The 13,154-nt window shown below is 48.1% G+C and overlaps 1 protein-coding gene across 1 annotated transcript in view; it reads left to right on the plus strand.

Annotated features, from left to right (window-relative positions):
• Positions 1–13,154, plus strand: part of MOB3B (MOB kinase activator 3B) — a 511,186-nt gene that overhangs the window by 224,561 nt on the left and 273,471 nt on the right. Inside the window, exon 2 of the mRNA XM_069630919.1 lies at positions 7,323–7,915. Coding sequence (XP_069487020.1) covers positions 7,498–7,915 — 418 coding nt within the window. The 5' untranslated portion in view covers positions 7,323–7,497. The remainder of the gene's footprint in view (positions 1–7,322; positions 7,916–13,154) is intronic.

Here is a 13,154-nt window from a genome sequence, read left to right on the forward strand (position 1 = left end):
AGCATCAACCAGCATCTGCGGTAAAGGACATTTTCAAGTCAGTCGAGCCCCTCGAGCTGCAACCAACTCTACCACTGACTGTTGTCACGCTGCAGTTGGTAACCTCGTCCGAGATGCCTCTTCCAGTGCTTCAGACCCACCAACCAGCACTGAGGCAACGATTCCTGACCCCGAGCCGCCGTGTACAGACTCTACTCTGTCAAGAACCAAGAACTTGTACAAGCACAAGGTACATTGTGGTTTTGTCCCCCTGATCCTTCTCCAAATGCCCCTAGTGAAAATGTACGACCCATTTGTCCCTTTGTGCTGAAATCAAGTATACTGGAACTATTGCGATTAATTATTTTACTGACTACCCTCCTGTCAGTATCCACAGTGCATCCCTTTTCCTTCTTGAAACTGCCCGTCCTCTGGATTCCTTTCCAGGGTTTGTTGTATTTTGTAGTGTGCAAGAACCGTCTGTTGAATAATAATAAAGTAGATATTTTTATACAACCTTGACTGGACAGTCCCTTTTATCATTGGGGATTTTTTGTATTTTCGCTGTGTTGCAACTAACCAACGATCCACGACCTTGCGGAGATGAGCCTGCTGTTCCATCCACGTTACCAAAATTGAACAAAGAGGTTTATAATTTGCTTGTGTTTTTGTAATGATGACCCTTCAGTCTTCAGGTGCTTGCAATTCACTATTTATTTCCAAGTTACAAGTAAACATTAAAAAAAAAACAACCATCCTCAACAGGATCCTTCACCAACTGCCTCCCGCAACCCCCAGCATTCCATTGTAGAACATCTTCCCAAAGTTCCACCATACCATTCCACCCATCACCAATGAAGCATAATACACAACACATCTCCTCCCCTTACAAAACCCACAAACAAACACTCCTCTTCCCCCAAGAACTAAGCTGTGATGTAACATCAATAAAATAACAAGGTACTGAACAATATGTGCCTTTCTACTACAACTAGTGTTACAATAAAAAAAAAAATGAAAGAAAAAAAAACAAAAGTATACACACAATTTTAGGAACTAGAAAAACATATGTCATGGTAGACTAAACACATTGATATATTTTGTAATCATGACACAACATGATGAAACAATATTTATCTCTCTTCATTTAGGTCTTGATTATACCCTGATCTCACCTTCGCTATTCTGGACATATTCCATACTTGCCCACTGTGTACCCTCAGAGCACCCTTCAACACTTGCGACACTCGTAATGGCTCAGAATATATGGAGTCACCTTTCTTCTTTACAACTCTCTTCTTGATGCGTACCCAATCCCCGACTTCAATCTTAATCGCCCTTCTTAGCGTTTTCCGATTCACTCTTTCCACCCAATCATCTTTTCTCTCATCCACCCTCTTAACTTCTTCTACCACACAATCAGACTCTTTGAACCTTCCCAACTACGGTGGAGACACCATGGTATTTGGTCTCCTGCCTCTCATTAGCTCAAAAGCACTGACACCAGTCTCAGCATGAAGCGTCAGACACAACGCATATAATCGCTCCCTTATCACTGTTTTCTTGTCTTTCCGAGTTACACCACACATCCGCACTGCATCCATAGTACTCAGATTCACTGTTTCCACCATTCCATTCGTTTGGGGATGATATAAAGCTGTTTTTTATGCTTTATCCCACACAACCTTAAATAATCTTTAAATAATTCACCAACAAACTGCCTCCCATTGTCCGTCAAGGTAGATCTCTGAAATCCTTCTCTCTCAAATATACTCTGTAGAAATTCTATCATACCCTGAGATGAACATCCCTCACAATTTTAAATTCAGTCCATCCTGAAAATAAATCGACCACCACTACAATGAACCAAATCCATTGGACCCATAAAATCCATTGCTAAATCACACCATACACCCACAGGAGCATCAAACTTTACCATAGGTTGGCGTTTAGCTACAACATTTTTAGCTGACATCACACACTCAACACATGTTCCTACCACCCTCTCAATGTCACGGTCAAACCCCAGCCATCAGTAGTCTCCCCTAAGTACTCCTTTGGTTTCATAGATACCAATATGACCCTGATGCCCAATGTCAATTAACCTTCTCTGTAAATACCTGGTACAACCACATGGTCCCACTGGTATAAAATCACATTCCTCATGCTGAACTCTGACCTCACCTCCCATAATGTTCTCTCCTCACCGCTTAACAACCTCTTTTCGGGCCAACCCCGCTGCACAAACTCCATGATGCGACTCCACATTTTGTCACCATTTAACGCTTCTTCCCATTCTCCACGAGTAATTACCTCATCATGGGACACATACACCATATCAGAGGGATCATCTTCAACCAGATCCTCGTTGCTTTCTTCATTCTCCTCCCACAATCTAGATACATGGTCGGCTTTTACATTCTCTCTTCCTGAGATTACCTCTATATCAAACCTGTGACCCTGTAGCCTCGCCACCCAACATGCAACCCTTCTAGACACTTTATCCAAACCCTTCTTTTCGAAAGTCGATTTAAGTGGTTTATGATCTGTTCTCAATGTAAACGCTGTACCCCAAACAAAATTCCTAATTTTTTGAATTCCACAATGGCATGCTAAAGCCTCTTTTTTGAGAACTGAGTAGTTCTTTTCAGCTCCTTTTAACATCCTTGACACATGAGTTATCACCATATCTCTGCCATCCTCACCAATAGATAATACTGCCCCAATCCCAGACTCACTAGCGTCTACTGATATAGTGCATCTTTTCTTCATATCAAACATGGCTAATGCATTGGCCATACCCATTCTCTTTTTTTAAATATATTTTGAAATTCTTCCTAGCATCTATTATCCCACACAAATTCCACACCCTTCTTCAACAAATTTCTCATCTTGTCAACCTTATCAGCAAAATGTTCAACTAACCTATGGTAAAACTCTATCATACCGAGGTATGACCTAAGTTATGCCTTGTCCTTTGGTGATTTAATCTTCTTAATTTCATCAACCAAGTCCTTTTTGCTGGGCGCAGTCCCTCCTTCGAAATCGCATGCCCAAGATAATCCACTACATTCTTCCCAAAACTGCACTTTTGAGCTCTCAAGGTAATTCCCCTTTTACTCAACACTTCTACCACCCTTCTTACATTCTTCTCCAGGGTGTCCTCATCCTCTCCACACACCAAAATATAATCCTGGAAGCACCACACGTCCTCCATGTCACCCAACAATTTATCCATTATCTTCTGAAATACCGAAGATGCCGAAATTGGTTCCAACGACATTCTATAACATTGGTACACACCATCATGCGTGATAAACGCTGTAATGTTCTTGGACTCCTGATCAAGTTGAATTTGATGGTATGCACTAGCCATATCAAGTTTCGTAAAGAATTTAGCCCTTCCAATCATGCTCAGCATTTCCGACATATTTGATAACGGATGCCTTTCCGCTACCACGCATTTGTTCATCTCTCTCAAGTCAACACACTCTCAATTCACCATTGCTTTTTTTTATTATAACCAGAGGAGAGATCCATTTGACCCCTTTCTCTAGCTCTATAATACCTGCTTTTTTCAATCTCTCGAGTTCGTCATGTACCCCCTTCCTGAGTGCAAGTGGAATTGGACGCAATTTAGCACTTACGGGTTTACATCCCTCTCTCATAACAATCTTATGCACCATATCTTTAACACATCCCACCTCCTTTGAAAAGACTTCTGGGAAACTATCAACCACATGTGATTTTTCCGTTTTATTCAAAACCTGATCCTCATTATTGGGATCTAATCTTATCCGTAATCCCTTTTGCTCATTCCATCCCAAAAGGGTTTCCCCACTTCTGGTCACATACACCTTACCCTGTGTCTCCCTCCCTTTGAACTGAAATGTGGCAACAAAATACCCAATCTAATCAATCTTACCACAGTTGTATCCCCCAGGCCTTTTGTCGGATTGAGCGAATTCACTCACCTTTTCACCCACAACCTCCTCAAATACCTCACGTGACATAAGTGAGAGTTTCGCACCGGAGTCCGCCATCATGCATACCATCCTACCATTCACTAAAATATTCTCAAAAGGGCTCTCACACCCCTCCTCATCATTGCACATAACCATATTTACAGTGACCCTCTCCAATTTCTCATCCTCCTCTGCAGATGATTGTTGTACTTCTTCCCCTATGTACAGGACCTTCCTTGCATCACCAATGATCTCATTCTTACAACAATTCTCAAAATGTCCTCATCTTACATTTATTACATAGTACTTTCCTACCAGGACATACCAGTGAATTTGCAAAATGCTTAGAGCTCGCACACCGGAAACATAGCTTCTCTTCATTTTTGTTCCCCTTTATGCTAGCACCCCTTTCATGTCCCACTTCAGGCCCTTTGAGGTTTTCTCCCTTCCCTTCTTTTTCACTCCCTTATGATATTCTTTCTTATGGTCACTCACCTTCAACACCTCATTTGTTACCGGTATTACCTCTCTTCAAGATAACTTTGCTACACACTGCATTGTGTGCTCTACTCTTTTTGCTATACCAATCACCTCCTCTAACGCAGGTTCATCTTTCGACCATATTTCCGCTCTTATTTTGTCATTAGAACAATGCAACATGAATTGGTCACGGATATATTCATCCAGGCTGTCCCCGAATTTACAACTTAGGACAAGTTGGCGTAGTGCCGTGACATATTCTTGAATATTCTCCCCTTCCTGTTGTACCCTCTTACCAAAATGATACCTCTCAAGTACAGTACTTACTCTTACATCAAAATGACGGTCCAATTTCATTAAAGCAATATCAAATTCATTTGCATTACCCTCAATATCTAATTCTAGAACATCCGGTAATGTGTCAAAAATTCTTTGACCCTCATATCCAATAAAATGCAGAAGCATGGACACTTTTCGTTCTGCGGATATGCTGTTTCTACAAAACGCCTTGACATAATGCAAGAAACCCTTCTTCCATGCCGGCCACTTTATTTTATCTGGGCCTGGACTGACCAAAAACATTGGAGGTCCAGGTACCCCTGCCATAGCCATCGCCCCTGCACTGCGCAGCACAGCAAACTTTGTGCTTTTCCGTCTGTACTTGGTGTTAAATTAATCAAGTTCCAAGATATTGTATATATCAGTTTCACCGCACAGTTTGCTGCGTTGTTATTTACTTCTCACCTCAGTATCAATTTTGTGCTTCACTGTGTTGTGTTATCTGCTCCTCACCTCACTACTGCACATCCGGAACCAGTATCCACACCCTTCCCTGGCGGGCCCTGGGTGTATTTTGATCACAAAAAAAAAGCTGTCGAAACATGCGCGTAACATGCACAGCGTCAATTGAGCGTTTCAAACAGCTGTTCCGATCCTTCCTTGCACTGCAATGCTTTTCCTACGTACAGTATCAGTTGATCGTTCCAATCAGCTGACACGATCCTTCCTCCAATACGATCCTTTGTTACACTGTGACGCTATTCCTATGTACGCCCGTTGCTGCAGTTTCGTGGCGAGCGCTACTGTTCTCGCTCCGTGGCTGACCAACCAGTTCCTGGAACGTGAGTATGTACCCCTGGACTTGCTCACAATGTATGGATCATGCGCTTGTCGTATGACAATGCCATTCGTTCAAGCAATAACAACCTTCGCGCTGTGGAGGTTTCCAAAATGCACTTGCAATATGATCAACTTATCTCTCCTACGGGTGCACACAATGCTGCCATGGTTGCTCCAAAAGGAAAATTACAATACGTGCATCTCACACTGTTCCTGAGACTACGTTGCCTCCTCGCACTTCGGTGCATGATGACGGGCTTACTCCGTCGCTGCACTCAGGAGACACCTTCACTTGCAGTCACTGCCTCCCACTGAGCTGGGCTCCCTCCACTTGCGAACCCGCTCACCCTCTCTCTTCGCGATCAGATTACGTTGCAGTGATCCTCGTCCACACTGTGTGAGATACTTATTTCAACTGTTCTGGGGTTGGGGGTCTACCAGGGTCCTTTAGCTCCTTGTCGCCATTGCGCCATTGTAATGATGACCCCGATCTGTCTTCAGGTGCTTGCAATTCATGTTTATTTCCAAGTTGCAAGTAAACATAAAAACTCCCAACCATTCTCAACAGGATCCTTTGCCAACTGCCTCCCGCAACCCCCAGCATTCCATTGTAGAACATCTTCCCAAAGTTCCACCATACCATTCCACCCATCACTAATGAAGCATAATACACAACAGTTCCAATCTGTTCGGATCCCTTCTGGTGTACTAGAGGTGTGGGGATAATTGATGGTTTCGAAACCAATATTCATCCCTGGACCACTGGTGCCCCGGAAGTTGATTTATCACAGGCAACAGTGCAAGGTAACTGAGTCAAGGGCTGAACATCTTTAAACGGTGTGTGTAAGTGTCTGTCTGTGTGCATGTTATGTTGCATTATGTTACTGGAATTTATACCACACATTGCTGTCATTTGCCTGGCCACCAGGCGCTCTGGCAGATCTTAAAAAAGAGCGGGGAAGGGTGCTAGATTAGTGGGGAGAGAGAGAGCCTTTAAGATACGTTTCTTTTGTGTTGGTGCATGCAGATTGGAAGTGTGTGTGTGTGTGTGTGTGTGTGTGTGTGTGTGTGTGTGTGTGTGACAAACTTACAGAATGTGCGCATTCAATAAGCATGATTATGTCCGACAAATGTTGTGCCTTCTATAGTTTATAAGAGAGCATTGTTCTTGGATATCTTCGAATAAAGCATTGCATTCACATTCACACAGCCCACTTTATATTGAAAAATGTTATACTGAATGCATTTAGGGTGGGGTAAAGGCCTAAATAATTTTGGGAAATGGTCGGGATGGGTTTTTAGGTGTGGACGGGGGGTTGGGGGGACACCCCAAAAAAACAAAAAAAAAGTGCACTCACTATAACATTTTTCAGTATAAAGTATTCGATATATGGGCATTCTTTATAAATCACTTTCGGTATAAAGACATGTAACCCAGACTTTGTTTCTTTTCGAGTAAACACTTCCAGATATAAATGTCATTCAGCACGCCCCCCCAGAAACACTCATTCACTTTCCCTTTTATGATGTCAGTCATGAAGGAGCCGTTCTATATTCTGCGGCAAACGAGTGATCACTTGTGGGGTATTCAGGGCAATGTCTGCTTTTATCCAGTAATAATTCAGGTGTTTTCATGCCTTCGCTACTTACTGATGTTATCTGAGAGGACGTGGTTGCTAGTTTTTAATGTTGAATGACCCCTTGTGGTGGTTGTATGCCACTCTATAGAAAATCAGGGGAACACAAAGCAAACACTGACTTCTTAATTTCCTTTCCCAGGAACATGGCTTAACCCGAGGAATCCGAGAAGAGGAAGGACTGGTCTTCTGGTAGGAGTTGGCGCAGGTCTTTGTCACTGGATTGGCGCCACGCGCGTGCCTAGGAAGACGAACTGGGAAACCAGCCACATGTTAGTGGTGCCTCATTACAGGATCTGAGGTATAGAAACAGTAACATGTCCATTGGATTGAAGCAGGTTTTTAACAAGGACAGAACCTTTCGGCCCAAACGTAAATTTGAACCTGGGACACAGAGGTTTGAACTCCACAAGCGGGCACAAGCTTCCCTGACGGGCGGCGTGGATCTGAAGGCCTCGGTTCAGCTGCCCAATGGAGAAGACCTTAATGATTGGGTGGCTGTTCACGTGGTGGATTTTTTCAACAGGATCAACCTCATCTATGGAACCATCTGTGAGTTTTGCACAGAAAGGACATGCCCGGTGATGTCTGGGGGGCCAAAGTATGAGTATCGGTGGCAGGATGACTTGAAGTACAAGAAGCCCACGGCCTTGCCGGCGCCCCAGTATATGAGCCTCCTGATGGACTGGATTGAGGTGCAAATCAACAATGAAGACATATTCCCAACAAGTGTTGGTAAGTGCCCAGAAAGTCTTCGGTCGATATTGTGTTAATGTTTCGATGCCTGAATATTTCATTCAGTCGCTGGGCCTCATGCCACAATGATTTATGGAAGTGGGGTAAAGAGGTGCTGCAGACTAAACCTGTAGCCTCTACTTTGATATGGTATTCATAATTGCATTATTTTTAATTATGTAAGAATATTCATTTTAATATAATCTGTTTTAAAATGCAGGAAATAACAGATGGGCTGGTAAAGGGAGGTGCTGGGTTTCTTGCAAAAAAGTACAATGCGATTCTTGCCAATAGTTTTCCAGTGTTCCTCCAGGGTATATTTGTAAAGTTCTCCTCTTTAGTTTGAAGCACTTTCTCCCTCATTTAATGTTCCTTTGTTGATTACATTTTTTGTTCGTTTTTGGTTTGTCCCTGGACTGTTTCTCATTTTGTTCACACCCTCATGCACTGGCTAGATGCCTGTTCTCATATGTGTGCTATGGCACCCTTCCAGGGACTACCTCCATCATCTGTATATATGTTATAAGTCATTTCTGATCGAAATTGACTGCCTGTTCTTCAAATAAATACAAATGTGAATGCAAATAGATAGCAAGCACATTTTAGGCAACCTTGGGGTCATTTAACAACACACTTCACTCTGCTCACAGAAACCAGGCTAATCAAAGTATTGTTCTTATTAGCTCAGGACAAGACATTATTTGAGCAAGTTTATGAACGCAGTGAATTAAAACGCATTGACGCCGTAAAACATGGGTGTTCTTATCTGGAAGAGAGAAAGACAGCTTGTGGACGTATTAGAACGGTGGCGCGGGAAAATGAGGTCACTTTGCCGGGGTTATGTGTGACCCTCCCATGTGCATTGCCCCTTTAATGGGATGTGTCCCTCCCACGTGCATTGCCCCCCTCCCACGTGCATTGCCCCCCTCCCACGTGCATTGCCCCTTTAAGCTAATAAAAGGAGCCCCCTGCAGGCACGTGCAACAGAATGGCTGCAGATTCCAGAAGAGGAGCTCCTGAGTCGTGTCTCATTGCATGTAGGCTGCAGGCCTACACGTGGAGGCCCAGGTCTGCAGGCCCTGATGCCGTGGGACCCTCGTGCCAGGACGGTGGCAGAGGTCCGCATGGTCAGGAGCCGGGCAGGCTGTGCTCCCAGCCCCCCATTGGTGCTGATGACCCAAAGTACCATGGGGCCTGCCGGATGTCCAGGTCAGGCCCCAACCCCCACAGGCACTGGGCCCGTTGTGTGCATAAGTGAATAGCACCCGGGGTGCCTGCCGGATGTCCATGACAGGCAACCCCCAACATTGGCGACGAGAAAGTCACCTAATCAATGAAGAATGGAGAGGCGATGACGAGCCCGTGGTGTGCAATCCCTGCCTGCGGCCCTCATGTAAAGGAATATGTGCGCCCTGGGGGAGGAGATACGCTGCTCCTATGGCATCTGCCGTGCGGTGGAGAGGGGAGACAGCCCAACCCCTGCTGCACCCGCTGCCAGGAAAAGGAAATATCTTGTGCCTCGTCTGCAGCCCGGCCTGTCCGGAGGTGGAGAAAGAAGACCTTCTGCCCGAGTACGGCAGTGCTGGAGGCGCTGCCGCCAATCCAGAAAGAACTCTCCCACCCGGGGAGAGAAGATGTTGCGTGTCTGTTTGCAAGATGGAGGGGGTGAGTGCCCAGCCCGCCCAGGAAGAAGCACCCTTTACAGTGGATCCTCCCCAGCCACGCCCCTCTGTGAGGAGGGTGCTTGTGTGGCCTAGGGAGGATCCAATCTGCTGCCCCTACGGCATCCGCCGTGCTGGAAAGAAGTTGGGCGGCCGCGAAGCAATGCAGCGTCCGCAGCTGCTAGAAATGGTAAGCGGCACTTCCTGTCTGGGGAGAGGACTTTGATGCTCGCCTCCCTCTGGGGAAAGAAGGAGGAGGAGGTGGAATCCTGCTGGGATGTCCTCCCTGGCTGCAGCCCTCTGCAAGGAGATTGCTCGTGCGGCCAGGGAGGGAGCCTGCCCGCAAACCCCTGAGGCGAATGCCATGGGGGACAGGGAAGGAAGTGGTGCAGCCTCAACCGCGGCCTGAAGTGACCTCCTGCCGGAGGAAGGAGCTGCCGCTGACACGAAGGGATGCGCAGTGCTGCCCCCCACCCCAGAAGGAGGGGCGGCCGGCGAGGTGGATGTGCCCCCCTCCGGGTATGGAGATGGTTGCCCTGTGGTCTCGGCCGCGCAGTAACGGGCAGCGGCATCAGCCGCATGGATGACGTGGGCAGCGTCCGCAGCTGCTAGAAATGGTAAGCGGCACTTCCTGTCTGGGGAGAGGACTTTGATGCTCGCCTCCCTCTCGGGAAAGAAGGAGGAGGAGGTGGAATCCTGCTGGGATGTCCTCCCTGGCTGCAGCCCTCTGCAAGGAGATTGCTCGTGCGGCCAGGGAGGGAGCCTGCCCGCAAACCCCTGAGGCGAATGCCATGGGGGACAGGGAAGGAAGTGGTGCAGCCTCAACCGCGGCCTGAAGTGACCTCCTGCCGGAGGAAGGAGCTGCCGCTGACACGAAGGGATGCGCAGTGCTGCCCCCCACCCCAGAAGGAGGGGCGGCCGGCGAGGTGGATGTGCCCCCCTCCGGGTATGGAGATGGTTGCCCTGTGGTCTCGGCCGCGCAGTGACGGGCAGCGGCATCAGCCGCATGGATGACGTGGGCTGCCCCCCTGCCGTGAGGAGAAGTGTGCCCAGCGGCCTCCGCAGTGATAAGGAGGTAAGCGGGAGGCACGAGCCACAGCTGCGCTGCGGCCATCCTGCCCCGCAGCGGGAAGAATAAATGCTCTGGAATGGAGCAAAGGCCAGGTGCGGTTTCGTGTTGTGCTGTCGCCGGAGCCCCCACAATGATCCTGGGCGCGGCAGTGACATCAAGAGGAGTGCTCCGGCAGGAGCAGTAAGAAAAAAAGATGCATGCTCCCTGCCAGAACGGAAATGAAGAAAGTATGGTCCTCTGATGGGCCCGGGCCGCGTGGCGTTGATGGTTTGTAATGCTCCGGTGTCGGAGCTTCTGCAGGGAAAACACATGGCCCTCCAAAAGCCAGACCATGGGGTGGGCCACATAGGGACTTGCTCTGGTCTGGAGCAGTGAAAGAAGTGCTGCCACTGCGGGGGAAATCAGCTCTGTGGTCTGGTGGCCACGCAATCAAGGTGGAAGAGTGTCTGCTGCCTGAGCGAAGGACAGAGGTGTGCCCTCCCATGCCTGATTGGGGGGGGATGTCGGGAGGGCTGCATTGGTGGGTCAACAGTGCCCCACTACCACACACATCCTGGCGAACCCAATACCCGCCTCAGCACTTTGTCTTACAAGTGGCCCAACACAATGCCACGGAAGCCACCCTAACTGCCTGCCCTATTAGGTGGCCCCACCACCGAGCCACTGCAGTCACCCTGCCTGCCACTGGCCAGGAAAGTGATGACATGCTCCAATCGGGAGCAGTACAGCGAGAGCAAACGTAGCCCTGTACTCCAGGAAGGTGTGCAGAGGGGAAGGGGGCAACTATAAGGTGCGCAAGACCAGAGACGAAATGAGGAGGCAAGTTTGCTCCACATGCACCAACATGGAGGGCAGGTTTGGGATGAGTCCGATCCATCCAGGGGAATATGAGTAATCACATACTCCATGTCAACACATGACACAGTGCAGAGCTAATGCACCAGCACCACATCATAACTCCAAGCCCAGGGTACCTGAGCGCGCTGCACTCTGCACATTGTATACCTCACTACCAGTGCAATGCCCAAGATGCTGCACGCAATGGACAAATGACTCTGTGCACCAAAGACCGCCCTGTGCAATTGAAGTATGGCATTGACCCAGCATCAACAATGGTCTCACCGTGGCTGACGTGGGACCTTCACCCTAATGCCCCTCCGGGTTCACAACCATGAGCAACAGGGCATCCTGCGGTCTGTTCACCGCCCACCCCACCAGTATGAATGAGCAACTGATGCTGCCTGCGCAGGGCTGAACAAAGTGAGGGGCCCCAACTCTGAGCAGGAGGCGCTAGGAGCTGTCAGGTGATCCGTGAGGGTGGCTCCCACCACGCACCTGTCCAGCCAGACAAGGACTGGTGCACTGTAACACCAAGCAAATGGGAAGGCCAACCAACATAGAAGTGTTCATCTGCTGGCACAGCGCCAGCGAAACACAAGCCACCCTGCATGCCGTGCCATTGAAAGACCAGGCTAAACGGGGCTTAGGGGGAGGTACCTGCCGGACCCCCAGAGTTCAGCCGACAACTTGTGGCCGACCAGCGAACCAGGCAGCCCTGGGCCCCAACACCAAGAATCGGTGCATCGGGCAAGAAATGGGTTGCAGCTCATCATGAGTGCTTGTGCGCCCTCCTGCGCTCCTGGAGGAAAGAGACACTCCAGACTGGGGGAACATCGCCGAAGAGGTGGTGAGTGATGTTCTGTCACCCCGTGCCCTATCAACAGCACATGGAGCAGCATGGACGCCCTGTGATCTGCGTCTCTCTGCTCTGAACATAAAGGGACTATGCCGATGTGGCCCCTGGTACCCGCCAGGTGCGGCTTTGCCGGCCGTGAACTGTACCATCAATGGACCTGGACCCAGGAAGTGACTCCTGAACGGACACTGATGGAAGACGAACTGGTATCCTGCAGTCCTGCAATTGCTTAAAGAGGACTCAGTAATCTTGTGTGTTTTGTAGTAGTTACATGCTTAAAGTGGTCTCAGTAAATAGCGACCATGTGAAGCTGTGATACCGCAGTTGCGAGGTGTGCATATAGTGCCAGCCGCCAACCTTGGCGTCTTGTCAGTAGTTGCAGTTCCGAACCCCAGGTTAATAAAGGGTTTTGTAAATTGTGGTAGAACTGCCTACATTTCACCGGCAGCTCGCCGACCACGACTGTCACCCGCTGAGTATGTTTAGAATTGGTTAGTATGTGTCATGTCTGTAACTATTTGAGTTAGCTATGTATGTGTGAGTAGCATATCCTACTATCTGTATACCCCGCAAGTTCTAAAGTGATAAGTATTTTGTCGTTCTGTAACAGGTGGGATGCATGTATGTCTCAGCAGCGTTTGTTTGTTCTTTATGAAAAAGGAGGGGTGTTATGTGTGACCCTCCCATGTGTATTGCCCCTTTTAGGGGATGTGTCCCTCCCACGTGTATTGCCCCTTTTAGATGGGCCATGACTGAGTCATGGCCCAAGCTAAGAAAAGGATCCCCTGCAGGTACGTGCAACAGAATGGC

Source organism: Ambystoma mexicanum, chromosome 6q, assembly GCF_040938575.1.
Source record: "Ambystoma mexicanum isolate Mex_15411 chromosome 6q, UKY_AmexF1_1, whole genome shotgun sequence".
NCBI classification, from domain to species: domain Eukaryota; kingdom Metazoa; phylum Chordata; class Amphibia; order Caudata; family Ambystomatidae; genus Ambystoma; species Ambystoma mexicanum.